The sequence below is a fragment of the Fusarium flagelliforme genome, assembly GCF_020744385.1.
Source record: "Fusarium flagelliforme strain FIESC 12 MPI-CAGE-AA-0113 chromosome Unknown B0J16scaffold_3, whole genome shotgun sequence".
Lineage (NCBI taxonomy): Eukaryota > Fungi > Ascomycota > Sordariomycetes > Hypocreales > Nectriaceae > Fusarium > Fusarium flagelliforme.
In genome coordinates this window covers 3,106,349-3,132,068 of record NW_025763505.1, presented here as the reverse complement: position 1 = coordinate 3,132,068, position 25,720 = coordinate 3,106,349, and the positions used below count along the sequence as shown (strand labels likewise).

Here is a 25,720-nt window from a genome sequence, read left to right as displayed (position 1 = left end):
TTCATACCTACGACTTCGATCTTTCATCCACGACGTCGAGTCTCGGCCAAGCTGCGCAACACAACAATACAGCAAACGACCTCATCGATACGGCTTGAAAATGTCCAAGCGACAGGCCTCAGAGGCACTCGAAGACGTCGCCTCACCAGCTTCCAAGAGATCTCGATTGGATTTCGATACACCTGAACCTGGTTCAGAAGAACTTATTAATGAGACGAATACCAACGGAAACGCGCAAGAAGATGACGAGGATGATGACTTCGACGACCAAGAGCCAGTCGCGGTAGCTCCAATAAGACAGTCAGCCCCTACAGAAGGCTACGATGACCTCTACCTCGACACCATTGATCGCAACGTGCTCGACTTCGACTTTGAGAAGCTTTGCTCCGTATCCCTTTCCAATATCAACGTTTACGCATGTCTAGTGTGCGGCAAGTACTTCCAAGGTCGTGGCCCCAAGTCGCACGCTTACTTCCACTCTCTCGACGAGGACCACCACGTCTATATCAATCTTGAAACCCAGCGCGTCTATGTTCTCCCCGAAGGTTACGAGGTCAAGAACCGCGCGCTCGACGACATTAAATATGTGTCGGATCCGCGATACACCAAGAAAGAGGTCATCGAGATGGATCGCACGCGACGCACGAGTCAGACCCTTGATGGGAAAGAATACATCCCTGGATTTGTTGGAATGAATAATATCAAGGAGAACGACTATTTCAACGTTGTTGTGCAGGCCTTGGCGCATGTGGCCCCGTTACGCAACTACCTTCTTCTTGAAGACTTTTCGAATAAGACGGAGCTCGTCAAGCGGGCCAGCATTCTCGTGCGCAAGATCTGGAACCCAAGGGCATTCAAAGCCCATGTCTCGCCTCACGAACTCCTCCAGGAGATTTCCCTCCGCTCTAACAAACGATTCAACCTCACCACGCAATCGGACCCTGTCGACTTCTTATCCTGGTTTCTCAACAACCTCCATCTTGGTCTCGGCGGAAGCAAGACTAAGCCAGGCAGCTCCATGGTCCAGCGCACATTCCAGGGCAAGATGAAGATCGAGTCGCAAGCCATCACAGCTCGCGCCGACGCGACCGATCGACTACGCTTTGAGGATGCAGACGTCAAGGTCGACATTGTGCGCTTCCTTCTTCTGACGCTTGACCTTCCTTCAACGCCGCTTTTCCAGGACGAGCTCGAGAAGAACATTATTCCCCAAGTCCCACTTACCACCATTCTTACAAAATACGACGGCCAGAAAGCCCAAGAACACCATGCTCAGCGCAAGCGCTACAGACTTATGCATCCTCTCCCCCCTTATCTTGCATTCCATGTGAAGCGCTTCTCACAGAACAAGTTCGTCTCTGAACGTAACCCCACAATCGTCACGTTCGATGCACGCAACCTTGATATGTCTCCCTACGTGGAGCCGAATCCCAAGGAGTGGCCCCCAGGCGAGCCTATTTGGTATGATCTCGTTGCAAACGTGATCCACGAAGCTGTGCGTACACGTGAAGATGTAGTTGACAGCGGCGAGGAGCGCAAGACGTGGAAGGTACAACTAAAAAACAAGGCCACGGGTGAATGGGTTGTGTGCCAGGACCTCTATGTTGACAAGGTGCAGAGTGAGCTTCTGTATCTTGGCGAAGCGTACCTCCAAATCTGGGAGCGAAGGAGAGAGCCTGGGAAAGGCAAGGGCAAGGCCTCATGACCTTAGATGTTATTAATAGTATACTCGGGTGAAAAGGCTGAATAATAGAGTATTATACCCTCTCCAACAATTAGACCTCTTGGATCCCTGTCAAGTAGTAGGCCGAAAGGCTGGCTTGCTATTTGGGTGGGATAGGAAAGGGTTAGTAAACCGTATCCTGACCCTATGCCAGAGTTTTGACTGATGACTCCTCATACAGCACTATCACGTCGGCATGGCTTTACGCATCATAGCACATTACAATAATGTTACATGGTGAAATGTCTTGTTCTGGGGCGAGAAACCTCAACCCCCCAAAGCTTGTTCTGAATTGTAGGTCTCGCTGAAATCCGCTATCAGGCAAGCCAACCCCCGCTAGGACGCAGCTAGTAATACATTATGCGTGGACAATACCATCCCCATTGACCTCGTTATTCCTTAGATATCCGCCTCGGTTCTCATGAATGCGTTATCACAGCACTCCCGGGAAGATCTCTTCAACTCCGCCAACTCAATGATGGTTATGTGAGAAAAAGGAACAGAGGAGACAATAAACAACCGATTCAACCAAGAGTGACAGACACGACATCTCGAAGGTGAAGCACTGTCTTATAATACAATACATAGATCGCACTGGGGTTAGACATCTAGAAGGCCAGCATCTCTCTTCTTTATGATTGAGACTGCTCGGCTGCCTGCTTTGAAGCTCCGCCAGCGTGACGCTTGTCGTGGTGGTGGTGTTGACCGGCCTTTTCGCGGCGTTGCTCCTCGATCGCTGTCCGTTGCTGGATGCTGGAATCGTGGCTCTTGAATTCAACGCGAGTATTGGATGGGAAGTTGAGGACATGCTTCATGGTTTCACTGTTTTGCCAATTAGCTATCATTGCAACAACGTGTTGGTCCATGCAGAACAACTTACCGAATCTTAATAACTCTACCACCATCGTTTCGGGTCCAGATACTAAGAATGTCCTCACCATTGCGCACACTCAACACAGCACCGCAAACCTCATCACCCGCCTCACCAAACTGGTCGCCAATCAGGTTGAGAAGAAGGTCTTCCCAATACCGGTCGGACACGCCCTTCTTCATCCGAACGACCCATTTGCCGCCCTTCTTGTTGATATCGTCCTCCCATATTGGGCGGATGCCCTTCTTGAACAGATGAAAGTCCGAGACGACGGGAAGTACGGAAGGACGCTTCAGGTAGGCATACATCTCCCAAAACTCCTCCACTGTTCGTACGGTACCAATTTCGTGCAGTGTCTTCTCGTACTCGATGTAACCGTGTGCCTTTGAGATCGGAGGTCGGTACCAGAAGGTCCACGGGTGTACCAGAGGATGTGAAAGAGGTGCCGTAGGTGCCCCGGACTGGTTGTTCTCAGAAATCGCGGCCATACCAGAAGCCTTTCCGGCGGCCTTGGAGGAGTCCTTAATACCAGACTTGGGAACCGCTGAAGCCATGGCCGACTCGAAAGGATTGCCCGACGTCTTAGGGGTCTTAGCCGATCCAAACGAGGCAAATGCTCCAGAGCCTAGACCAAATGCACTGGAGGCGCCACTAGTAGGAGATACAAGACCTCCAGGTGTAGTGTTGAAAGGGTTCGGTTTCATCGATGATGGGGTTTCGCCGCCTTGACGCTTAGAGAAAGAAGCATTGCGACTGAAGGTGTCACCACTGGACCCTTGACTTGGTGTAGCAAGGGAAAGCTTGCCGGGGCTGAGGAGTCATGATTAAACCTTGATTCTAAAGGCAAAATTGCAGGTGACTTACTTTGTGCGGCGGGCCCAGAGGTTGCTAGTATCCATTAAGACTGAATGTAGCAGGTCTGTCTGCAAATTAAGGTAGGGCGGGGAAGGCTGATCCAAGATGCCTTAGAAGAGGCTTCAAGGCAAGAATCGAGAGGAGTATGTACGACGTGGAGAGTGTTTGGAACAGATTTGACAGTTTTGGTCTCGGTTTGTTGGAAAAAAGCGGTCGAAGTTGGTGATGTTAGCTGTAGATGTTACACGGTTTCGAGGTCGAATGAGGGGATGATCAGTATGTTGACGGCAAAAGTTTGGTGTATGGAACTATGGTGCAACGATGAATGGTGACGAGATGAGGGGTATCGAATATTGTTGGAGACGTCGAGTTGAGGTTGGATCGAAGAGCAATATCTGAGAGTTTGGGAGGGTAGTTGATGAAGTTGTTTGGACGTTGGGGAATTTGAGTTGCGAGAGAGGAGATGGACCTAGTGTTGGAAGAAATTCTACCTAGCAGCCCACCTACCAGAAAATCCAGACGGGACGAGTCGCGATCCAAGACAAGGCACTGTAAAGTGGAAGGTAAACTCAGGTAGCTCGTGAGTAGCTTCGCTGCTAGGCTGTGCCACATTCTACACCAGGGGTACCTGACCTCCAGGCACCTGGCCATTTCACACCTGGACCTCTGGAGATGGAAAGCCCTGAAGGCTAACACCCAGCTCACTGGAAAACCCTCCATTCCTAGTACCTAGCCTCCAGTCCACTGACGAGATATCCAGACTGCCCGCGCTAATCCAGCCCCAACCCCCAGGTCAGTCCAGGGACCCATGAGAGAGGCTGTTGCGACTGACCCTGCGTCAGAGGCTAAAGGGCGAGGAAAATGACAGTGACACAATTAGCACGCACCAGGGCAGAGTGCCCCCTTGTTCAAGCTGTCGGCAAATTCTTTGGTCTGAGTGTACCTAAGCTTCTAGAAGGATTTGGTGCCGGCGTACCTATCTGTACTGTCTTGTATCCCATTCTCATGAGATCGGCAAAGAAAAATAGTAATTCATACCTTGAGAGAAATAAAAACTCCCTGAGGCACACCACTTACTTTAAGAAAAAGATGAAAGTACCGAGCTACCTAATTAAATGGCCAGGAATTGGGATGATACAGCTGAACACAACATGTATGTATGTACAGTATACATCATGCAAGTAATCAATCCCCATGATTCATATCGTCGTCACTGACGTTTACAACAAAACAAACCGTGTATTTTCAATGTGATCATGATAACTCAAGCAGGCCTACCTACAAGTTGGTAGGAAACTGGTCCGCCCTTCATCCTCACTTCGATAGCAATGATTAGTTAATATCGCCCGGCCCCATACAGTACATTAAATGCCACCTCACATTCATACTCATTGCAAACTTGGTCTTGACGCTCGGCTCCGAGATGTGAGACCTGTCAGCCCCAGTGTGAAACCCCTGCCTCATGAAGAAACGGATGATCATGACTGCTATTATCATAAGTTTCTCCAACCATCTACAGCATGCACAATGCAAGACATTAGTCACCTGTTCTCTATCTTTTGTACCATCCATGATATGAACAACCAACCTCACCTGCATTGATCCTCTTGAAGTTGGTTCAATTGATCAAATTACCTATTGCAACTCCAAAGCAGGAACGCGCTTGCAGGAAAGGAAGAGGAAAAAAGAAAACTGCGCCACAAGCCTTAAGACAGTGGCTTCCATACCTATCTACTGGTGTGAACTCTCAGTGTAAGAGACTGAAAGTAACAAAAGGATTAGTTTTTCTATTATATGAGGAGGAATGAAACAGGTCCCTTTCGCCTTTTATATACATAGGTTAGTAGTTTAGGTTCATACTGGTTTCTTCAAGGCATAGAGGTATTCATCCCACGCGACCACTCTTAAGCTTGCTCTCCTACTACTGGCTGCTCTTGTGTCGTGTCTCTCAACCAGCCACAGGTCGCGCGGCTCCACTTTAAAGTTATCGCAACTCTTATCTTTCAGAAAAAAATTGGGCAGAGCTTCAACACTTGCACTCAAAAGTTCAGGGACCTACGAGACATCTTACGCGCATCCCTCCACAACCGTCGCAATGGGTGTCACACGAACAAAAACTGTCAAGAACAAGCATGCTGGCCCTGCAGGCGGCGCAAAGTCTTCCAAGCGATCCGCTACCGAGGGCGTTACCAAGTCCAAGAAGCCAAAGGGCACCCCGCCGTCCAAGCAGGTCAAGGACAAGGGTCGCGAGGCGCTTCTTCAGAAGTTCAAGAACCCTAAGAAGAAGAAGTACACAGACGAGCAACTTGGAATCCCGGCTCTCAACACTGTTACCCCTGTGGGCGTGGTAAAGCCTAGAGGCAAGAAGAAGGGCAAGGTTTTCGCTGATGACCAGGTAAGACTACCATTCCTGACTGTGTATGGGCAATTCTAACATCTCATGTCTTCCAGGAGAGTATGAGCACTATCCTGGCTCTCGTCCAAGCCGAGAAGGACGGCCAAATCGAGTCCAAGATGATCAAGCAGCGTCAGATGGAGGAGATTCGCGAAGCGCGCAAGGTCGAGGCCGAGAAGAAGGAACAAGAGAAGAAGTCTAAGCTTGAAGACACCAAGAACTCTCTCCGAAAGTCAAGGAAGCGCAAGAGTACCGGTGACGAGGAGGCCAACGTCAAGGAGTTCTCTACAGCGGGCACTAAGGCGGCCAAGGCCAAGGGCAAGAAGCGAGTGTCGTTCGCCTAAACCCAAACCTGACGGGAAACAGTGGGAAATCTTTCGGAGTTGCTGCATTGTTTGGCGCATGGAGTTTGGTCGATAGGCTGAGGCTAGGCCCTCTCTGGTTATCCCTGGAGAGTCGACGGTACAAAAGCACAACATAGTTATTGAATCATGGTTGCTCCCGTAGGAGCAGATGCGGTTAATCGGCAGAAGCGATCGAATATATCCAGAGCTTTTATCATTACGTGACAGGTCTATTTTTTCTCTAGGTACGCATACGTCTATGTGTGTGGATCTAAGTAATATACAGTCTATCATGATTACCAGTTAGGGACAGCATACTCAGCTACGCTTTTAGTCCTCGACAATCACCAGCTTGCGCCTCATGGGACTGTATCCGTGTCCCTCAGTGAAGTCGCTGCTGTTGGGGTTTGCTTGAGGCTTCAGGCTGTCAAGATCGGTCTTGAAGGCCAAGTGGTTCAAGAAATTGGTAACCTAAAAATGTTAACTTTAATTTCTCATATAAGGATTGTTAAGACTTACAGGCTTTGTAAACCAACGGGAACCGCCAGATTCAAACCAGCACAAATGTCCTCCGAGACTGGATGTGAGAAGGACAGTATTGGGGTTCTGCTTGAACTCCTCATAAGGAATAGCTTCCTTGACGGCAATCTTTGTATGATCAGAACAGTTTGTGGAAACAGTTTTGAGGAATGAAACTTACAGGATCATCGGTTGAGTGAACAGCCAAGAACGGAATCTCGATAGACAGGATTGAGTCAACAGAGGAGGCATCTCGGTAGTATGCAGTCTCGGTGGGATATCCCCAAGAAGGGCACCTGCAAAAGTCAGTATTTCGTTCCAAAGAGAGGCGTGGCGGCTAGCTTACTGGATCAAGCGATCAAACTCATATAGATAAGTGATCTTCATAACAGCATCAACGTCAATCTTGCTGTACTTCTCCAGCTCTTCTCTGTGTGTGGCGGCAAGTTCCTTCAGGGCACCTGAACGCATTAGCAAGCATTCCAACGCGGAATGGTATTGACAAGCGACTCACTTCCCATGACCCGGAGGTAGACCTCCTTGCCAATGTAGCTGTTTTGGAGGATCTTGCTGGAAACATCAAGGTTGAAGGGATTGGAGCAAACGACGGCTCCCTTAAGAACACAGTTGGGACCCTCCTCACCGCAGTAGTTGGTGAGCATGTTTGCGCCGAGTGAAAATCCCAGACCAAACAAAGGTCGGTTAGGAAATTTCTCTTGAAGCCACTTCACTGTCTGGGACCTATTTTAGCAGGATTCTTGGTTTTCAAGTACTGACGTTCTTACCTGACGGATATCCCACGTCGCTCGCGCGTTGTACAAGACACCGCTGGTGATTTTGGATCTGGCACAACCTCTCGAATTGACAACACAAGCCTCCCAGCCGCCCTCACCAATCAAAGGAGCAATAGTGTGTCGCAGATAAATCTCGTGAGAGCCACCAGAAAGACCATGCAAGATGACAAGCATGGGTTTGTTGTCGTCGGATCCAATGTTCTCAAACTCTTGCTCGGTGAAATACGCTGTTCGTCGCGACAAGGTAGGATCATTAGGGGCCTCAAAGGGCTCAACAGCGAAATCCACCGCAAACGTTCCACGGTAAATCTTGTGGTCGGCATCAAAAATCTTGCGCTTGTAGTAGATTTTAGGTCCAACAGGCTTGGTAGCAGTCCACATTGTCTGCAGGTGGCCATTGAAGAGCAGAGGGTTCAAATTGCATGGCGGCGTCGCTTTTTCGGTGATGGACAAGAGATCAGTCTCATTGCCATCCTTTTCCTTCACCTTGCGCGGTGTAGGCGCATGAGTGAAGTCGATTGTTGCACGTCCAAGCCACTCCATGATGGAAAAATGCAGGCGGTGCAGGGTCTGAGACAACGTTAGATGTGGTAGGGCACTTTAATGGTCGAACAGACAAAAGTGAAGAGAAGTGTCAAAAACCCCCGATTCAAGAGATTAGACGGTATTAATAGATTTCCAACATTCAGCCAGCAAATCGCAAATCGCCCCCCGAAAAGACGGAACGGGGGTTACATACCTACATTGGATGTTGGTTAAAAAGGACGGGCCTAGGTAGGTACGGGGTCCACTCCTTCCGATGTCCGACATTTATCTAGACTACGGATACGACGTTGGATAGGAGCAACTTTGTGTGATACAGTTTGTTCAAGTCCATTGTGCTACAAGTTTCATGATTATTCTGCTTCCCAGGAAAGGTCTCAGCTCGGCATGTATTCCTCTTTTCAGTCAAGTTATTCGAATACAAAAAGAATAAAATTTGTTGGCTCGAGTTGAGTCGAGTCGTTTCTGCATCTTGAACGGACCGTCCGGCCAGTTAGTCTTGTCCGAGGCCTGCACTTTTTAAACTCCCCGTCTGATGTTAATTGGCATTAAGTTAACCTTGGCGTTCGGTAAGTGGGGTGAGGCTTGCGAGGAACCGAGGCATGTTTGTTGGCCGACATCCATTTCTGCATGCCATTGAAAAGACGGCTTCATAGCCAGGTGACAAGACCATGGGCATCTGACACTTTAATAGGCAGTGGTTAGGAGCATTCCATAAGTCTTCAAGTCTTCAAGTCTTCAAGCCACAGCTTCTTACAATATTTCTAGTCTACATAAAAACTGGCTGTGGCGACGAAATACTCAGATACTCTGTCTGAACAACATTGGTGATCAGACAGAAGGCCTCAATGGTTTCTTGCAGTCACCCGTTGATTCTATTATCTGAAGCAACATCGATATCAATAAAACTCTCACTGCAAAACTTTTATTCTTTTACAGAGATACTCAGTCTCTCATTGGTGAGAATAGGATTAGGCACACCAGATTACATACTGTAGCACGTGACTTTCACGCTTGCAATTCCCCAGCTCCCAAGGTTGGATTCGCACAACAAGGATTCAACGACGTCCTACATCGAGCCACAACCTGTCAGAAAATGGCTTCAACGTGCTTTGTCGACGCCTCAATAATATATCACAGCGCCAGTTCTAGAAACTGCCCCTGATACAATGTCGAGCGATGACGGACTTTCTTTTGAACGAAATGAAGCTCGTTAATTTCTGAAGAGCGGGCAGCATGCACCCAGCCCATCACCGACGATCCGATCCGCCATAAGCACGACAGTCGACCTCGACCACATCGCGTGCTCCTCTAACATCCAAACAGCCATGTATCTTGGTCAAGGAATGAAAATATGGAAGACCTAATTCCTGCGGCGGGGCACCATCATGGTAATATCCAACCGCAGCAAAAATCGCGCTGCTGCGTGTGCGGGTTACAGTCACTCACAAGTTTGATCCCGTCGTATCTGGTATTGGAGGAATAAAGCGTCTACGACCTTTGCGTTCTTCCAGTGCAGAGGTGCTACAATCCGCCCTTCGGGCTGTGGTGTTTTATTAGACATCTTTTTACCACGGATCTATCGTCTGCTATGGAGGCATGGGGAACTGCTCCGTGGTCCCCGTTGATGCCATTTCGTCTATACAACAGATTAGTATGGGAACCATCCCGTTTACGCATCGTGGAGGCTTTCGTGGGCAGATACGCGGATCGGACCCTGGGATGCTGGTACTGTTCCTACGAATAGCCACCTTCAAGTTGGCTTTGGAAAGGCCACTAAATTATGGCCGCAAAACTCCAACCAGACGGGGAGTTGCGGCAGGACTCAATATGCGTACTCTGCAGAGATGCTTGTCTTATGCACAGAGGTTGGATCTTGCGTCACCATCATGTACCGCCCTCTGGTCATTGTGTGGAATGGTCTCGACGGGAGGTATTCGCAATTCAGGAGGAAGTCACGGTATTGACTGTGACCGGTCGTAAATTATCCACATGGATCCGTATATAGTATTTTGTTCTTGAGAGAGCTGCGATGATATCGTGCTGGTTTTCACTTGGTGGAACCTTTGGGGGTTAACCCAAGCGATCCAGCACCAGCCAGAGCCAATGCGCTTCATCTCTGCCAACATCTCTCGACTGGAGGAAGCACAAGAAGCAGTGCATGGGCGAGACGGAGGGAGCCTGCAGAAAGAACTGCCTGCAAGTGCATGCACAAACTCTCTTGCCAGGCTTATTCCAAGTTCTTGCTTATTTCAGCTTTTTACGCGCCTATCACCAACATATGGACATCCATACCTACAGCTGAACTGCCAACCATCACAGAGAGGGAGAATTGGGCACAGGAATTGGGTCCATCAGACTTTAACTCGTGCCTAGTCAATTTCTTCCTCTTATTTTCTCTGTTACACTGATTTTGCGCTGACAGAAAATCTTCCGACCTGCATTTGCTCAAAGTTACCTACTACAGGTGGTCTTCCCCGCAGTTCCCATGCACGGGGCGCTCACTGATAGCGGGTCTCCCTGTACCTTACCTTTCACTCTTAGCTAGTCATTCCCGTCGGCTAAGGTACGGGCGGCGATTTTACGATCAACCACTGAAAACTCGACGCCAGTTGCAGCCATGGAGCACTCACCCAAGCCTCCACGTCGACCTCGATATGCTGCCATGAGAGACGACCAGGAACGTGATGATCAAGGAGACCGGGCTCTCGATGAGCAAAGCGTGAAATTCTCACAAAGACCAAAACCCTCCCGTCAAATGCGTGACCCCCGCCGCGCTTCTGAGCCTCGCCGCGACCGTCCATCCACTAGACCAGACCCTCGTTCATCCCGCCGTCGCCGCCATTCACGCGATCGTAGTCGTGATCGCGCTGGTCGTCAATCACCCGAACCCTCACGCCGAGTTCCAGAAGCCGAAGACCTAATTCCTCGTTACAGGGAACGTCACCGCGAAGTTGATGATAAGTCACGCCGTAGGAGCCACAGTCGAAGCAGAAGTCGCGATCCAACAATAAGGGCTTCTCCATCAGCGTCTAAGCGGCATCAAAGTCGCAGTCCATCCTTGACCGGCTCAAGCCGAAAGAAGTCCAAGAGAGATAGAAGTCCTCGGCCAAGAACAAGGGACTACAGTCTCGAATCTACTTCGAGGAAGCACGCCAGACACACATCACGCGGGCGACGTCAAACATCTCCTCGTCATCACGTACGGTCTCCAATTTCTCCGGTGCGATCGCGTCTTAGATCCCCGGTAGAATCGGAATCAGGCTCTCGTCGAGCAGGAAGAGAAGGGGTGGCCAGGCAACCGTCGCGGAGTCGATCGCCTGTATCAGAGCATCGACCATCTTCGTCTCGACGAGGTCAGCCATTATCTATCGAAGGTCAGCGTGCGTCAGATATGGACCAACCGTCTTCTCGGAGACAGCCTCCACCAAGGTCACCTCGCGCCAGTAAAGAACGACGATCCAGAGAAGCGTCGCCTGGCTGGCGTCATTCTTCAAGATCTGACATAGACGAAGATATGACATCCCGATCCAACCCTCGAGGAGGCTACAATCCAATGTATCCACAAAAATCACATATAGGCAATGATCCATATGCACAGTCGCCTCAGAACTCATATCACAACTCACCGTCCCGGTCACCTTACGGATCATCGCGTGGTGGTAGGAACGGCCAGCAGTGAGTTACTTCCAAATCCAGCCCATGGTGCATCAACTGACGTTACTCAGGTCCTATTCGCAACATCCCCAGGGAAGTGGTTACGGTCCACCAAGTGGTCCTTCCAGTCAATATCACTCCAATCCTACACGATCTCCTCCACATGCTGCTCCTACCGGCCCAATGCAGCAGTATCCCCAGGGAGGTAGTTACCGTGGGGGCTATCGAGGTGGCGGTTTCCGAGGCAGTTCTTTTGGCAATCGTGGGAGAGGCGGTTTTAAAAATTCTCACTGGAACCAAGGCCCTCCACAGCGAGGGCATCCCGATGACTTGGGTAATGGACGGTTCGGTAACGTGGACGACTCTAACGCTATGGACATCGATCGCATGGATGAGGATGGATCTTTTCAAAATCATGACCGAAATATTGAGGAAGGAGCAGATCTTCTGACTACTCCTAACAGGCCACCTCCGTCAGGTCCAGGCTCACAGTCACAGTCAGGCGGATCTGGTAGCAAATTCAGTTTTGCTTTCAAGCCTTCCTCAAAACCAGCGGTCGCCGCACCGAAACCTGAGATATCTCAGAAACTTAATGCCGCTCCGAAACGAGACGCTCAAAAAGAAAATCGGGATGATAACCGGGGTCGTGACCACGATCGAGACCGGGATCGGGACAGAGACAGAGATAGGGATAGGGACCGCGAAAGAGAACGCGAAAGAGAACGCGAAAGAGAACGCGAAAGAGAACGGGGCAGGGACCGTGACCGTGACCGTGACCGAGAGCCCCCACGAAGTGCGCCTACAGAACCAGCATCGTCACGACCGCGAAATGATCGCCGCCATCCTCCTGAAGGGCCAAGAGTGGTGCCTCGAATGCGCAAAGTCAAGAAGATTATGAAGCGGCCAAAGCCAAGACCGACTCTCCCGGCCGACCTAGTGGATTCGGAATCTGTCTTTTTCAGGAAGCCGGGCAACGAATCTGTCGTTGGTTCTGGCACTTACGGCAAGGTTTTCAAAGGTCTGAATGTCTACACCAAAGGGATGGTTGCTCTCAAGAAAATTCGCATGGAAGGTGAACGCGATGGTTTTCCTGTTACGGCTGTACGAGAAATCAAGCTCCTTCAGTCTCTCAGGCATGTCAACATTGTGAATCTTCAGGAAGTTATGGTTGAGAAGAACGATTGCTTTATGGTATTCGAATACTTATCGCATGATCTCACTGGACTCCTGAATCACCCGACCTTCAAGTTAGAGGCTGCCCAGAAGAAAGACCTTGCCAAGCAGATGTTTGAAGGGTTAGATTATCTGCATACAAGGGGGGTCCTCCATCGCGATATTAAAGCGGCAAACATTCTCGTGAGCAACGAGGGAGTACTCAAGATTGCTGATTTTGGCCTTGCACGTTTCTACGCCAAGCGCCATCAGCTAGACTACACCAACCGAGTCATCACCATCTGGTATCGCTCACCCGAGCTTCTGCTGGGCGAAACCAAGTATACTGCTGCTGTCGATGTCTGGAGCGCAGCATGTGTCATGGTCGAGATTTTCGATCGCAACGCCATCTTTCCTGGTGACGGTACCGAGCTCAATCAACTAGAGAAGGTTTATAATGTTATGGGTACCCCCAGTTTGAAGGAATGGCCAGGCTTAGTCGAGATGCCCTGGTTCGAGCTTATGCGCCCGACTGTTAAGAAGAAGAGCATCTTTGCGGAGAAGTATCGCGAGAAAATGTCACCGGCTGCTTTCAACCTGCTGTCAGCCATGCTCCATTACGACCCAGCCAGAAGACCTAGCGCTGCCGAAGTCCTTCAGCACATCTACTTCACAGAGGAGGAGCCACCAGCTCGGCAAGCCACAGAGTAAGTTACTATCAGCCATTGACAAAGAGTTCCACAGCTAATCATCTTACAGGCTCTCTACTCACAACGACTGGCATGAGTTTGAGTCCAAAGCCCTCAGAAAAGAAAACGACCGGCGTGAGAGGGAAGCCAGAAAGTTGGCCAAAGAAGGTGCTGGCCGGGATAAGGACACGGAAAAGGATAAGAAACGGGGCAACGAAGGGATCGAACAACCAGACGCAAAGCGGCCACAGTTTGAGAAGAATGGTGGGAACAGACCCGCACCAGCGACGACCTCATTAAAGCCCACCGAGGCATAGTATCGGTCAAAGTTTGACTCGCACGTCGCCTGAAACCATCGGTTCAACAACTCCAATATCGGTTCAATAGAAGGCGTTATGTCGCTTATGCGGGTCGTCTGAAAAGACCAGTTTTTTTTATTACTCCTGGGCTGTTGTAACCAAGAACCTGGCGTTTTTCTCTATTATATATATATATTATATTCCATGCAACCATTCAGCTGGGATCCAGGCGCTTCAGTTTCGCGATGGGAACATTGTTGCAACATGCTAGTAGGTATTTACGTTTGTTTATCTGATCGGCGCCTAGGTCTAGTATTGTTTTCTTCTATCCTGGCATGAGATGAGCAGTGGTGCTCGGGTGCAATTTTCTTCAATGCTGAAGATGCAGCTAGATATATTGATTCATAGATAACGGAGGCGGTTATCTGTCATAGAAAGAATACACATTAATGAGGCCTGATAGCCCATGGGCGTATAACGTGATTTTGACGGAGAAAGCAATGACTATGGCTCGATTCTGTGGTCGTTCCATAAGACCAATCTATTTAATCATTGCAGACATTTTGTGTGAAGCAAACGTTGAGTACAATACAATCGACCCCTTGTCTTGTCCATTCTTTTATAATCTCATACATACCTTTCTTTATTGATGTCGTACTTTGAATAATAGATAATTTGATCACAAACTTTTGACGTCTCTGTGACTCTCCAGCCCCTAATCACATATCTCTGTTGCCTTCGTGAAATCGTAAATAATTCATAATATCATTGCCAGTCGTTGAGTTTTAGTTCAAATACCTTTGAAGGCATATAACTGTTCGAGGGTGCTGAAATATGCTTTAAGTGAGAGTGCTGTGTTCCTCTCATGTCGTTCTCGTAGCCTTTTTTTTTTTTTTTTTTTGCCCCTCACTGGTACGCTGCTGATTCGATGCCTTTTCCTTTGATATCTCTACTCTTAAGGAGTTCACGAAGGCTGCCCTCTGCGCGGCCTTGAGCTATTGGCGAAGAATTAGAGGTACGCCAGCTCATCCATCCACTGAGCGTGGATATAAAGTTGCCCTTTGTGTGGGGAGCTTCAGCAGAAGACATGGAACCAAGGGCGACTGGTCGGTCGAGTCCTTCGGTAATCGCGGGTTTCTTCTTGGGAACTGTGGGGGCCTGTTCTTTGTTTGTCGTCTCTGGAGCTGTCCGGATTTCGAGTTGGCTGCTTGATGTCTGTGGCAGAGCGGGTTCGCTCACGAGACCAGCAGCTGAAGTTCGGGTTATGTCCACATCGTTCAAGTTCATACTCAGCCGAGTACCATCAATAAGGGCCAGTGAACCGGACCTTCTTTGTCGAGGAGTTCTTTGGGTGAACTCTTCTTGTGAAACCACATGCTCGACAGCCCCGTCATCAGATGGAGATAACGATCCGTGTCTGCTGGATCCTTTCTGGGTAGCCCTGCCGCGAACCTCATCAGCAATCTCTGCAGCAGACTTCTTTTTGGATTTATCCTCGTCTGACGATCTGCTAGAGGACATTATAGTTTCCAGTGTCCCCATAGCTCTGCTGTTCCTCCTAACCCCCATTGGTCGCTTTCTAGATCGTTTGATGTTCCTCTCATCATCTGATGACACCGCTTGAAGTGTGGGGCCTTGAGCTTCTTGACTTTCAACACCTCCAGACAAAAATGCCGAGCCTGAGCCATGAGGAGCATAATGAACCTCATACTGATTGCTGAGAGAATACCGCGACTTAGCACAAATCTCAGCGATTCGGTCCAGGTCAGCATTGATATCTGTGCTGCCACTTTGTTCTTCCAAGTTGGCCATGAAACTCTTAAAACGGAAAGCATCAACTGACGGAAGCTTTGGCTCCTCCGGTTCGTTCTCCAGTCGTTTCTTCGTACGATTTCGCGCCATTGTTCCTAGCATTCCATTCCTGGACGGTGCTGTACCCGAGCCAAATGGAAGAACACGCCTTACAAGAGCCGATGGGCCACTACTCTCAGACAGTGCTGGACGATGTCTTCGGCCGTTGACAACGATGACACCTCTGTCAGCTGGTTGTGACGGTACGGGGGCGTAGTAGCTTCGAACGATCACAGGCTGTGAGTAAGTACTGCTCTGTGCGCCGGTAGATTGTGTGTATCGGTGACGAGTCGGAAAATTGGAACTAAGCTCACGCAAAGCTGAAGTTCGATGTTCAGCTGTGGAATTGTCCACAGGTATAGGCTTTCCCTCAGCAGTTGAAGGTACAAGACTTGTTGACGATGTATTGGACTGGAACAGAGGCGGAAAAGAGAATTGGAGGGAGTGCCGGCGAGGTTTGCTGAGAACCGGGGCTGACGCCGTGGATGCGGCGGCGTGATGTCGAGACGGTTTGTGAGAATGGGTCTTGGTCGGTTGTGAGGACTCCTGAGCGGCAGAAGACACCATGATCAAGAGTCGGAACCTGGGCTCCGTGTTTATATAATAGACGTGTGTGTGTTGTGCTCGTCTTCAATGGTGTGTTGAGGCGAAATAGCGAGTTGTCAATTGTGGTCAAGTGCAAATGTCACCCCAGGTGTGCATCAATGGGAGCGGGCATTGGAAGCTCCGACGCAAGACTAGGTAGGTATGTACAGTACAGCACGATAGCTTTGCAGGTCGATCTGTGGTTAGTCTGCCTATGTACAGACATGTAGGTTCAAGGGTGGCAAGCGGACGGTGAGAAGGGTAAAATCGTTGGGATAATAATTATCGTGGTTGTTGGCAGTCGGTCTAGGACATACAAGGTATCCCGGAAATGCTGCAGAGGACAGCGGTAAAGGAGCCAGCGGCAGGTGGTAGCGTAGGTTAGGTAGTAGGTAGTGCGTAGTATGTACGCATACGGCGTGCAAGTTGGCGTGTAAATCCGGCAGTTAGGAAGACATGGCGATGACAAGCAGGCCAGTTAAGGAGATTGACGACGACTGGGGAGCGAACACAGCAAGGCAATGCAAAGGTCCTGGGCCTTGTCTTGTCTCGTTCTGTTTTGTCTCGTCTTGTCTTGGCTGACAGTCGGTCCAAGGTAGCGGTTGATGCAGAACGATGCGTCGCCACGACGCAGTGGGGTCGATATGCAGCAGACTGCACTGTGGGTAGGTACTGTAGCTAATGGACTGCCAGTAGTAGAGCAGATATAGCAGTCGGTTGCGTTGGCTTTGTTTCGGCTACAGGTACGATACTGTACTGTACTGTACTGTGTACGGCACAGTAAGGCAAGGTTTGTATGGGTTGAATCTTGAGAGTTGATAGATGATAAAGTTAATCACAAAGAGGGAAAGAGGAGGGGAGAAGAGAAGATAGTGGGCGGCAGGTGGGTATGCCGTACCGGGCCGTAAGACTGGTCTTGCCTTGAAGGAAACTAAGTAAGGTGTTGAAGAGTCAAGACACCAACGGCAAGAGCAAGGGGGCCAAAGAGTACCTAGAGGTAGGTAGGTGTCTGGTGATGGAGAAAAAAAGAACAGAAAGGAGAGGGGAAGCTCTGTTGCTCTTTCTCTTCTCATTGTTTGTTATTTCGTTAATTAGCTGAGTTTAATATTTGAAGCTGATAACAACCAAAAAGAAACCAATCGGGTCAAACTGACTTGAACGTCATGCATGAGTGTCGTGGCTGCTGTTAAAAGGGTCGACACGGTCTCGGTCAACATCCCCGCATTTCCCCTCATTGGTGGGTGGACATTTGACTGCTTTCTTCTGCATGTCTACCCTGAACAACCGCCTGATAAAATGTCGATCACATTGGATATCTATGGTCCTTCTCGTTTCCCCATGAAACGAGTGTTTCGGTCATTCTGGCAATTAACTATTATAGACGCAATATAGTCAATTGGCTTGTTCTGTAACTGCATTTTGCACTGCGTCAGATTTAATGGATCAATCAGGGAACGGCCTATACAATTGCTGAGTCCATCGTCAAAGTACACACTACATACCTACATATGCAGCTCATGAAATAGCCAAGGTGACAACTCATCCTCAGTTACACCAAATACAGGGAACCTTCCCCATGCTGATATGCATTTGCCCGTTGCCAACGCGGGGTCATTGACATGTGCTGCGTTGTCAATTCCCCAATGATTGGAGCTTTCATCCCTTCTTTTATGCCAACGGTGAATCTATACTAAGCAATCATTAAGACACCATCATAAGTCCATATTCTCATGCATTTCATGCATCATCTCAGATCAGCACGATGATCGTTGAGCCAGGCGTATACTCAGTAGAACTGTTCCTACAATGCTCAGACAACTGAGCTTGATAGAGCATATCCGCCTCTGCAGGGTGGGATGAACCAGACAGCACACCATACGTGTAACCCATGTATCATTAATTCTTATTCTAAAGAAGCATCGCAATTACCCCCACCAGATCGCTCTCTCCGATGTCGGTAGCCCGGCTACTTCAAAGGATGCGAATCACCTCATGGTTCAGCCCCAAGTCCAAGCCTAGTGTCAACTCCCTTACATAGGATATATCCGTTCAACCAGTACCCGAGATAAAAACAGCGGAGTGTCTTACGCCAAAACCCGCTGATCTCCCACGCATATCCTTCCACTTCTTTTTCAGACCCCCTTAACCAGTGCGTCCAATAGTTCCATATCCCTGACCTCCAGTCTGAACGTTATCAGAGTACACGCCAGGCGCGGGTCCGGTAGCGAGACGGCCCTCGCGCGCCTGCTCTTTGCGGTCGAAGTAGATGTACTCGAGGTAAAAGGCGTGGATGTGGCCGGGAATGTAACCCAGGAGGGTTAAGCAAATGTTAATGAACAGATCTGGGAAATGTCAGTATTGTCCCCAAGCGAACCGGATGATAAAGGCCGGCTTACCCATTCCGCATCCCGAGATAGCCCATACACCGATGGGAGGAACTGTGATCGCATTAGTTTCTGCTGCAGCACTGGCGATCGCGAGACGCTGGTTACATACAGAAGAGGGTGATGAGAATGAGAAGAACTGCTGAGATGCCACCCATGATTGCGGTTTGTCGTGAAGAGACTTGGTAGAGATAGTTGTGTAAGTGCTGAGGTCGATTTCGTGAGCAATATAGGCAGCGTGCGATATCGGGTGAGGTGTTGTTGTGGTCAACAATTATTGGATTGTATAGCTATAGAGTAAACTATAAAGAAGTGAAGTAGAGGAAAAAAGTTGCGACAAACGACAATAATTAAAGGCTTGCGAGCCGCGTAACCAATCAGTGCTAAAAACAAGTAACGTGAGGCTTTCCTTGAAGATTTCTGCCTTAGACGTGACGTTGATAGGATATGACGTAGGCCACGTCGGCTTAGAGTGTGCCGTGAAAACTCCAAGAACAATCATGACTTTTTCCAAGCCCCAACCCGGGAAACGCCTTGGAAACTAACGGAAATTAATCAATTGACCAGAAACATGGACAGATGATGCATCGCAAGAAAAAACTCTGTATGCACGCAATCGACCTGTGTCCATTCTTGTACCTGAGAACCGCGCGCCAGTCTGGGATATGTACCGACCTGCCTCAGCCTATCAGATATATCAATCAGCACAGGGTCTTGTCACTTGGTCATCCATCCTGCCATGCACCATCTTAATGTGTTGTATTTGCGCTAAGCCGTGCGTATTGGGGCCATCTGTGTCGCGCTGTTCATGTCACAGCAGTTCCCGTATGTGAGCGATAATGTTCTAATGCGGCGCTCTGCGTTGTAACCCTGCTATGTATCAGTTCTGTGATATACCTCTTTTCTGTGCAATTAATGTTTGTAACGGCATAATGTCTCTAATCACAAACGGCAGATGCCTCAAGTGCATTGATGCGAGAGCATGTGACGAGCCGTATCCAGAGCTAGCCTTTAGCATAGAATATATAGCACTCAGGTCAAGTGGGTTTAAAGCTGAGAGGACGGATTACAAAACAGCTTCTCAAAGACTGGGTAATACATTGCGACTTACTACCATTGATTAATATGGAGATCCTACCTTGATTCACTGCTTGTGTTGTTGGTAGAGACAGCATAGATGGATGTTTATCGAGTCAGCTTGCTACCCTATTCAAACTGGAGTAAAGTATGTCTCATATTTATGCAGTTCGGATCTACAATGTTGCTTCTGCTTCCTGGGCCAGTCTATCAGTACAGTAGCAGTTAAGACACTGGCAGCGTGGCAACCCGACCATTGTCTTATACGGCATACAGTGTCAATATGTTTGTGCTGGAAAGGTCAAAAGCGTTGTCCTTACAGTGTCAGAAGAATTGGTCCCCAAAAGCATAAGAGACGAAATAATTTGGTCACTTTATGCCAGTTTAGATAAGCATTTAGGCTACTTTATTATAGCAGTTTAAGCCTTAGGGGTCAATTCTTCTGTTACCCACCTGAGTGGGTGGTCAAATGGGACAGTAACTGATAGTGTGCCAGTCGATACCAGTTTCGTGGGAGAAACTTCGTGTTTCTAAGAGAAACAAAAAGTTGCTCCAGGCAGGAAATGTCACGGCTTTGCCCAGGTACCAACCTATTGTGATCAGTTTAGTCCTTGTCGGCCTCTGCATTCAATTTGCGTCTTCAAAAGCACTGCAGCCTGCATCCAACTACTTCCAAGACGCAGACGTTTGCGTTGAATGTCTGCACCGAGTATCGTAACCATCTCGATAGAATGATGGGCATCTTCAGCCGTTGGTTCTCGCCCAGAGATTCAAAATGAGAAAGAGACCCCTGCAAATGTCCTCAATGTCTTTTACCCGGTCGAACTTTCTCATCAATCAGCCAAAAGAGGCAGCCAGCCAAGGAGGCCCCGCAAGGTTGATATTAATAGGCATCTGTGATATGAGATAGAGATTCCCATGTCGAATCACCATCGCACAGCCCATAAGGCAGTCCAAATTATTCGGCGAGGCTCATTCTAATCTACTCGTATATAATAGGAACAAGGTGAAGGGGAAGATGAGGGGACCGACATCATTGTGGACTGATATTGTTGGAGCGAGATTGATGACGCCTCAAACATGGCGGTAATTCTGTTCCCGCATCTGCGGGACTTGTATGTGCATATGCAAGGTCATATTGTCTCATCATCATCTATAGACCCTTCTGTGATGGTCTCGTCTGGTGAGTCAGTATACGTAAAGGAGACCGTACGCGTATCGTTTCTTATATCAAAGTAGCAAGATCGAGCTGGTAGTGCACATAACCTTCAAGCGAACTTCAACGACAAGGCTGCGACCGGCTCATGTCTCTTACTGCCTCGTCATGTCTCCTTGTTGAATTCGACTCTGATAGAACACAACCTTGGCGATAAACGGGGTTACTATAGTTGAATAGCATGGTAATCTCCCGGCGACGAACCTCAACTCGAAGCCCAGCACCGATCACCAATCTCTTCTCTCGAGAGACCTTGTTCGACATTTTGACTGTGCATAACTGCTTGTATACCGGATGACGGTGGCCAGTATTTGTTGTGAGACCATCATATCAACGGATTGGGCGAGAGGCTGCCGTGCCGTTAATTGTAGAAGGGTTGAGGGTTATGAGGACGAATTAGGAGCTGTCAAAAAACGTGGAGTACAGGCGGTAGGGTTAGATGTATTCTTGGCAAAAGCAATCTCTGAATGACGAGCCTGTCGAGAGAATTGCAAGTTCATGCCATCAAGGATTCGTGAAAAACGTAGGATTCGGAGCTATCGGAAAGTAAAAAGATTGGTAGTTCTAGATGATTATCAACATTGGATGCCTGGATAGAAAGTTTAATTATGGCAGGTTCGGGAAGTAAAGTAGAAGCTTCCTTTCGTGTTTCTCCCTCGTTGAGGCGGGGAGGTGCCATCATGAACTAGCACCATATGTACTTTCTGTACCCAGTACTAGGCATACCTAGTTTATTGATGATTGCTCGCCTGGGGTTCGGGCATTTTAATACCACTCCTTGCGTGTTCTATACAGGCTGACTGGTTGCCAATGGGCTTTCTGGGGGTTTGCATCAAAATCAAGAGCCATGGAGTTTGATCTGTTGATGTAGTTGATTGATGCAAGGCTTAGGTAGCCCTGGAGATAGGTACCTAGAGAGCGGGCGGGAAGTTGCCCGCCCGTCGTCACTAACGGTTGCCTCCAGAACTCGCTACCAGTCGGAGCCGGGCCTTCATCCAATTCGCAGAAGCTATCCCACCCCTGCAAGCCGCTGTGACCGCTGTAAGGCCGCATCAGCTCAGGGGACGGGATGAGACTGGAGGGTGCTGAGAATGGAACGAACGAGTTTCCGTAGAACTGAATTGGAGCGACAGAGTCAGAAGAGACGAGACGTTGGATATTTGCCTTAGCTTTTTGGCTATTACAAATTACACTTTCCAACGTCGTGAGCTCCATGGCCAATTGAGATTAAACGAATCAATCGTGTAAAAACCTCAAAGACAGACATCTCAGATATCATCTACAACATGTGAAATTGCTCCCCTGCATCCAATTTATCTGTTCCTTTTAAATAACCTGATACTGTAGCGTGTCAAGTCAAGCGTGTGCTTGCTGACACCCGACCGGCGGCTTTCCCCACTGTACTCTACCTGGACCACGGGCCCATTTACTTGATGGCCTGCACCTCTAAGAAAAGCGCCTGAGGAGGTCCAGTCCTTTTCGTATTTGGCACCATACCATCCCGTCTCCCCTGAAGCTTCCACTCACTGGCCACATTCACATCCATTCCGCTTCCTGTCACATAACCCGACCTCACGTACGGATACTCTTTTTCTACATATCGCGACTTGGCCGGGCCACAGGCTAGTTGCACTTAATATTCTTAACGTCTCTCGAGTGTTCATCACTGCGACGACCTGAAACCTTCTTTCGAGATCCGTCCGCTATTCGCCGCTGCTACCGAGTCTGCGTTGCCAACAAACCTAGCCCAACTTTCTTTCTCCTCTCTATTTCGATTCCACCACAATATGGCTTCACAACAGCTGCCTCAGCTTAACATCGATCGCTATGTTGTGATTCATGTTGCGACCACCTGCGATGAGCACGGCGTTTATGTGACAAAGGACTCGGCGGAGGTTATTGAGCTTGGCTGGATCTTGATGGACGCAAACACCCTTGAGGAGGTGAGCCTCCCCTCTCCATTCCACTTTACGACCACACTTTTCAGGGTCCACGAATCTCCTGAAGGGTCTTGATGCTCTTTCTATGACTACTGGATTGCTAATCAACTCTTCAATCACTAGATTACCCACGAGAGCGTCCTTGTCAAGCCCGTCAACACTCCGATTACTCCTCTGTGCAGTAAGTTTTCTGACGCTACTACAAACCCAGAACATCTCCATCTGCTTTTGCTCCACGCTGTTTGAATCCGCCAACCACGCGCCGCTCGAGGAATAATTTTTTTCTTGTCGCTGTTTGCTTTTTCTTGTCGAATCAGACATTTTGACTAACGCAATATCTTTCTAGCGAGCCTGACAACTTTGACTTGGGAACATGTTCGAAACGCTGGTACCTTTAGAGACGCTATCACCCGATTCGATGCATTCGCTACCGAGCACTTGACCTCCAAGAACCTTGACTTCGTCTTCGTTACTCTCGATGCGTGGGACCTCCGTGTTCAGCTTCCTCGTGAAGCTCGCGATAAGGCTGTTGTCCTTCCTCCTTACTTACAGCACTCGCGCACTTTTGACCTCCGCACCGAGTACCAGCGCTGGCAGCAGCACCACCCCGAGTCTCTGCCATTCGGACCCTCGATGCTCTCCAATATTTGCGCCGCTCTCGAAGTTGAGCCCGTTCAGTCGAGTGCACCCATCAAGCACAACCTGCCGTTTCACCTGCAGGCCCTTGCCCCTGCTTCGCCACGACGTGCGATGGAAGAGGCCATTACCCTTGCCCGAGTTCTCCGTGGTTTGATCCGAAAGTCCCAGCCTCCCCAGGAGCACCCGGATGTTTTGACCCGACCTATGGATGCTCGAGCCGATGTTCGAGCCTTCCTTTCCGAGAGGAGCAAGGTTCTCCACATGTCTGGGCTTCCCCACGATACAACCCAGTCCGAACTTGAGAGCTGGTTCACCCAGTTTGGCGGCCGACCCATTGCCTTCTGGACTCTTCGAACTCCGGAACAGCACAAGCCCACCGGCACTGGATTCGCCGTATTCTCTTCCCATGAGGAGGTGAGTTTGAAATTTCCCTCAGCACTCTTCCTGAACCAGCCCTCCTGCGATATTTGCGCAAGCCTGCATTATGTTCAATACTGACATTAGATAGGCTGCCGAGAGCCTTTGTATGAATGGCCGTGCCCTTAATGAGAAGGCCATTGAGGTCTCGCCCTCCTCTAGTCGTGTGCTCGACCGCGCCCAGGATATCCTGACACCTTTCCCTCCCAGCAAGAACCGTCCTCGACCCGGTGACTGGACCTGCCCTTCTTGCGGCTTCTCCAACTTCCAGCGCCGAACTGCCTGCTTCCGATGCTCATTCCCCGCCGTCGGTGCCGGCCCCTCGAACGATATGGGAGGCGGCAACAACAACTATGGAGGTGGATATGGCTATGGACCCCCTGCCATGATGCCCCCTCCTCCCCATGGTGGTCACCACGGCCCTATGGGACACGGCGGTGGACGCATGGGTGGCAGTGGCGTGGTGCCGTTCCGTGCTGGTGACTGGAAATGTGGTAACGAAGTTTGTGGCTACCACAACTTCGCTAAAAATGTGTGCTGTCTTCGTTGCGGTGCCAGCCGCGCAGGCGCTGCGGTTGTTGCTGATTCCGGCTATCCTTCACCTATGGATAATGCCTCCCAGTATGGGATGAACCAGGGATCCATGGGAGGTGGCCCCGGACCAGGACCCTTTGGCTCTGGCAGCTCTTTTGGTGGCTCTGGCGGTGGTTACAACCAGCAGCACTTTGGTGGTCCTCCCAGCCACTACCTTCCCTCTGGTCTTGGAGGTGGTGCTGCGGCCTACCCCAGCTCCTTGAACACACACGGAAGCTTTGGATCTGGTCCGGCATCTCACTCTGCTGGTCCTTTCGACAGCCGAGCTGCTGAGGCCGCTTTCCAGTCCGCCACCAACGGACCTGCATCTGGTGGACCCTCCAACAACTTCTACAACAACAATGCCAACAACAACGGTGGCAACAGTGAGAACGACCCTTTTGCTTTCCTCTCAAGCGGTATTGGTGGTCTGTCGGTTAGCGGAGGAGACGGGCGCCAGAACGGCGGTTCTGCCCCTCCCAACAAGTCTCCTGCTTAAGCAGAGTCAAAATTTCTACAGCCGAGTCGCTGTGTGTATACGAAGCTGAAACTTTAGCACCGCATATAAGGACGCGGCTGTTCGTGTCACAAGTTTTGCGCGAAAATGACTTTGAATGATGCACATAGAAGATCTATTGTTGGCAAACATTAGTGAGTTTGGCTTTTCTCAAAGGAAGCCTCAACGGTGCGTGTATTGGTTTCGGAAGATCAGGTCGGAGTGATGGATGCTTGATTCTAAGGCGGAATATGTTACAAAATCTCAAGGGTTGGAAGACAAAAGTGACTTGATTACTCGACAATGTCAAGGGCTTGCTTTCTCTGGTGTTGACGGACGAGTCTATATGGTATGGACTTTTGTTTGCTGGGGCCGCTGTCTGTTTTATATTTCACAAGCCCGGGGGCGGCAAGGTCTCTGATTCAACTTGTCGTTCATCTCGACATGACGGCAGAGGAGGACATAAGGAGTCATCGATGCTGTCGTCTCTGGGCTTCATGGGACGGTAGCGGTATTACTGGGAAATCGGTTACGGGGTTGGGTGCATAGCGAAGGGGAGTGTGTAAGGGTATATTTTGCTTGGCCTTTGTGACTCAAATATCCAGTTCGCCTGTGTCGGCTCAATACTGAACCCGGCAACAACTAACTGCTTTTCTCTATTACTTATCTGTCTCTCATCTCTGCCTCTGTCTTTGTTTATG

At 49.4% G+C, this 25,720-nt stretch overlaps 8 protein-coding genes across 8 annotated transcripts; 4 read left to right on the top strand and 4 right to left on the bottom strand.

The window, feature by feature from the left end:
- The first annotated feature begins 7 nt into the window (after positions 1 to 7).
- Positions 8 to 1,791, top strand: B0J16DRAFT_338517 (uncharacterized protein). The gene has a single exon (XM_046127456.1). The coding sequence runs from the start codon at positions 101 to 103 to the stop codon at positions 1,703 to 1,705; it is 1,605 nt and encodes a 534-aa protein (XP_045984891.1). The 5' UTR covers positions 8 to 100; the 3' UTR covers positions 1,706 to 1,791.
- Positions 1,792 to 2,030: 239 nt separating this feature from the next.
- On the bottom strand, positions 2,031 to 3,607 carry B0J16DRAFT_105548 (translation initiation factor eIF 4e-like domain-containing protein). Its single transcript, XM_046121342.1, has 3 exons — positions 3,459 to 3,607; positions 2,604 to 3,404; positions 2,031 to 2,545 (listed from the first exon to the last, which is right to left on the bottom strand). Exons 1-3 carry the CDS (start codon positions 3,491 to 3,493, stop codon positions 2,356 to 2,358), a joined length of 1,026 nt encoding a protein of 341 aa, XP_045984890.1. The 5' UTR covers positions 3,494 to 3,607; the 3' UTR covers positions 2,031 to 2,355.
- A 1,801-nt stretch (positions 3,608 to 5,408) lies between these two features.
- On the top strand, positions 5,409 to 6,393 carry B0J16DRAFT_338514 (uncharacterized protein). Its single transcript, XM_046127455.1, has 2 exons — positions 5,409 to 5,844; positions 5,901 to 6,393. Exons 1-2 carry the CDS (start codon positions 5,545 to 5,547, stop codon positions 6,186 to 6,188), a joined length of 588 nt encoding a protein of 195 aa, XP_045984889.1. The 5' UTR covers positions 5,409 to 5,544; the 3' UTR covers positions 6,189 to 6,393.
- A 12-nt stretch (positions 6,394 to 6,405) lies between these two features.
- B0J16DRAFT_105535 (Alpha/Beta hydrolase protein) lies at positions 6,406 to 8,267 on the bottom strand. Its single transcript, XM_046121341.1, has 6 exons — positions 7,493 to 8,267; positions 7,222 to 7,441; positions 7,054 to 7,168; positions 6,889 to 7,003; positions 6,708 to 6,836; positions 6,406 to 6,659 (listed from the first exon to the last, which is right to left on the bottom strand). Exons 1-6 carry the CDS (start codon positions 8,042 to 8,044, stop codon positions 6,519 to 6,521), a joined length of 1,272 nt encoding a protein of 423 aa, XP_045984888.1. The 5' UTR covers positions 8,045 to 8,267; the 3' UTR covers positions 6,406 to 6,518.
- A 2,293-nt stretch (positions 8,268 to 10,560) lies between these two features.
- Positions 10,561 to 14,075, top strand: B0J16DRAFT_105490 (uncharacterized protein). The gene is made up of 3 exons (XM_046121339.1): positions 10,561 to 11,722; positions 11,773 to 13,560; positions 13,613 to 14,075. The coding sequence occupies exons 1-3, from the start codon at positions 10,665 to 10,667 to the stop codon at positions 13,857 to 13,859; spliced, it is 3,093 nt and encodes a 1,030-aa protein (XP_045984887.1). The 5' UTR covers positions 10,561 to 10,664; the 3' UTR covers positions 13,860 to 14,075.
- Positions 14,076 to 14,619: 544 nt separating this feature from the next.
- On the bottom strand, positions 14,620 to 16,637 carry B0J16DRAFT_105492 (uncharacterized protein). Its single transcript, XM_046121340.1, has one exon. It carries the CDS (start codon positions 16,257 to 16,259, stop codon positions 14,748 to 14,750), a length of 1,512 nt encoding a protein of 503 aa, XP_045984886.1. The 5' UTR covers positions 16,260 to 16,637; the 3' UTR covers positions 14,620 to 14,747.
- A 1,622-nt stretch (positions 16,638 to 18,259) lies between these two features.
- On the bottom strand, positions 18,260 to 19,029 carry B0J16DRAFT_105456 (uncharacterized protein). Its single transcript, XM_046121338.1, has 3 exons — positions 18,774 to 19,029; positions 18,674 to 18,715; positions 18,260 to 18,619 (listed from the first exon to the last, which is right to left on the bottom strand). Exons 1-3 carry the CDS (start codon positions 18,817 to 18,819, stop codon positions 18,420 to 18,422), a joined length of 288 nt encoding a protein of 95 aa, XP_045984885.1. The 5' UTR covers positions 18,820 to 19,029; the 3' UTR covers positions 18,260 to 18,419.
- A 3,323-nt stretch (positions 19,030 to 22,352) lies between these two features.
- On the top strand, positions 22,353 to 25,196 carry B0J16DRAFT_105425 (uncharacterized protein). The gene is made up of 4 exons (XM_046121337.1): positions 22,353 to 22,897; positions 23,018 to 23,075; positions 23,241 to 23,947; positions 24,042 to 25,196. The coding sequence occupies exons 1-4, from the start codon at positions 22,742 to 22,744 to the stop codon at positions 25,020 to 25,022; spliced, it is 1,902 nt and encodes a 633-aa protein (XP_045984884.1). The 5' UTR covers positions 22,353 to 22,741; the 3' UTR covers positions 25,023 to 25,196.
- Positions 25,197 to 25,720: the final 524 nt, after the last annotated feature.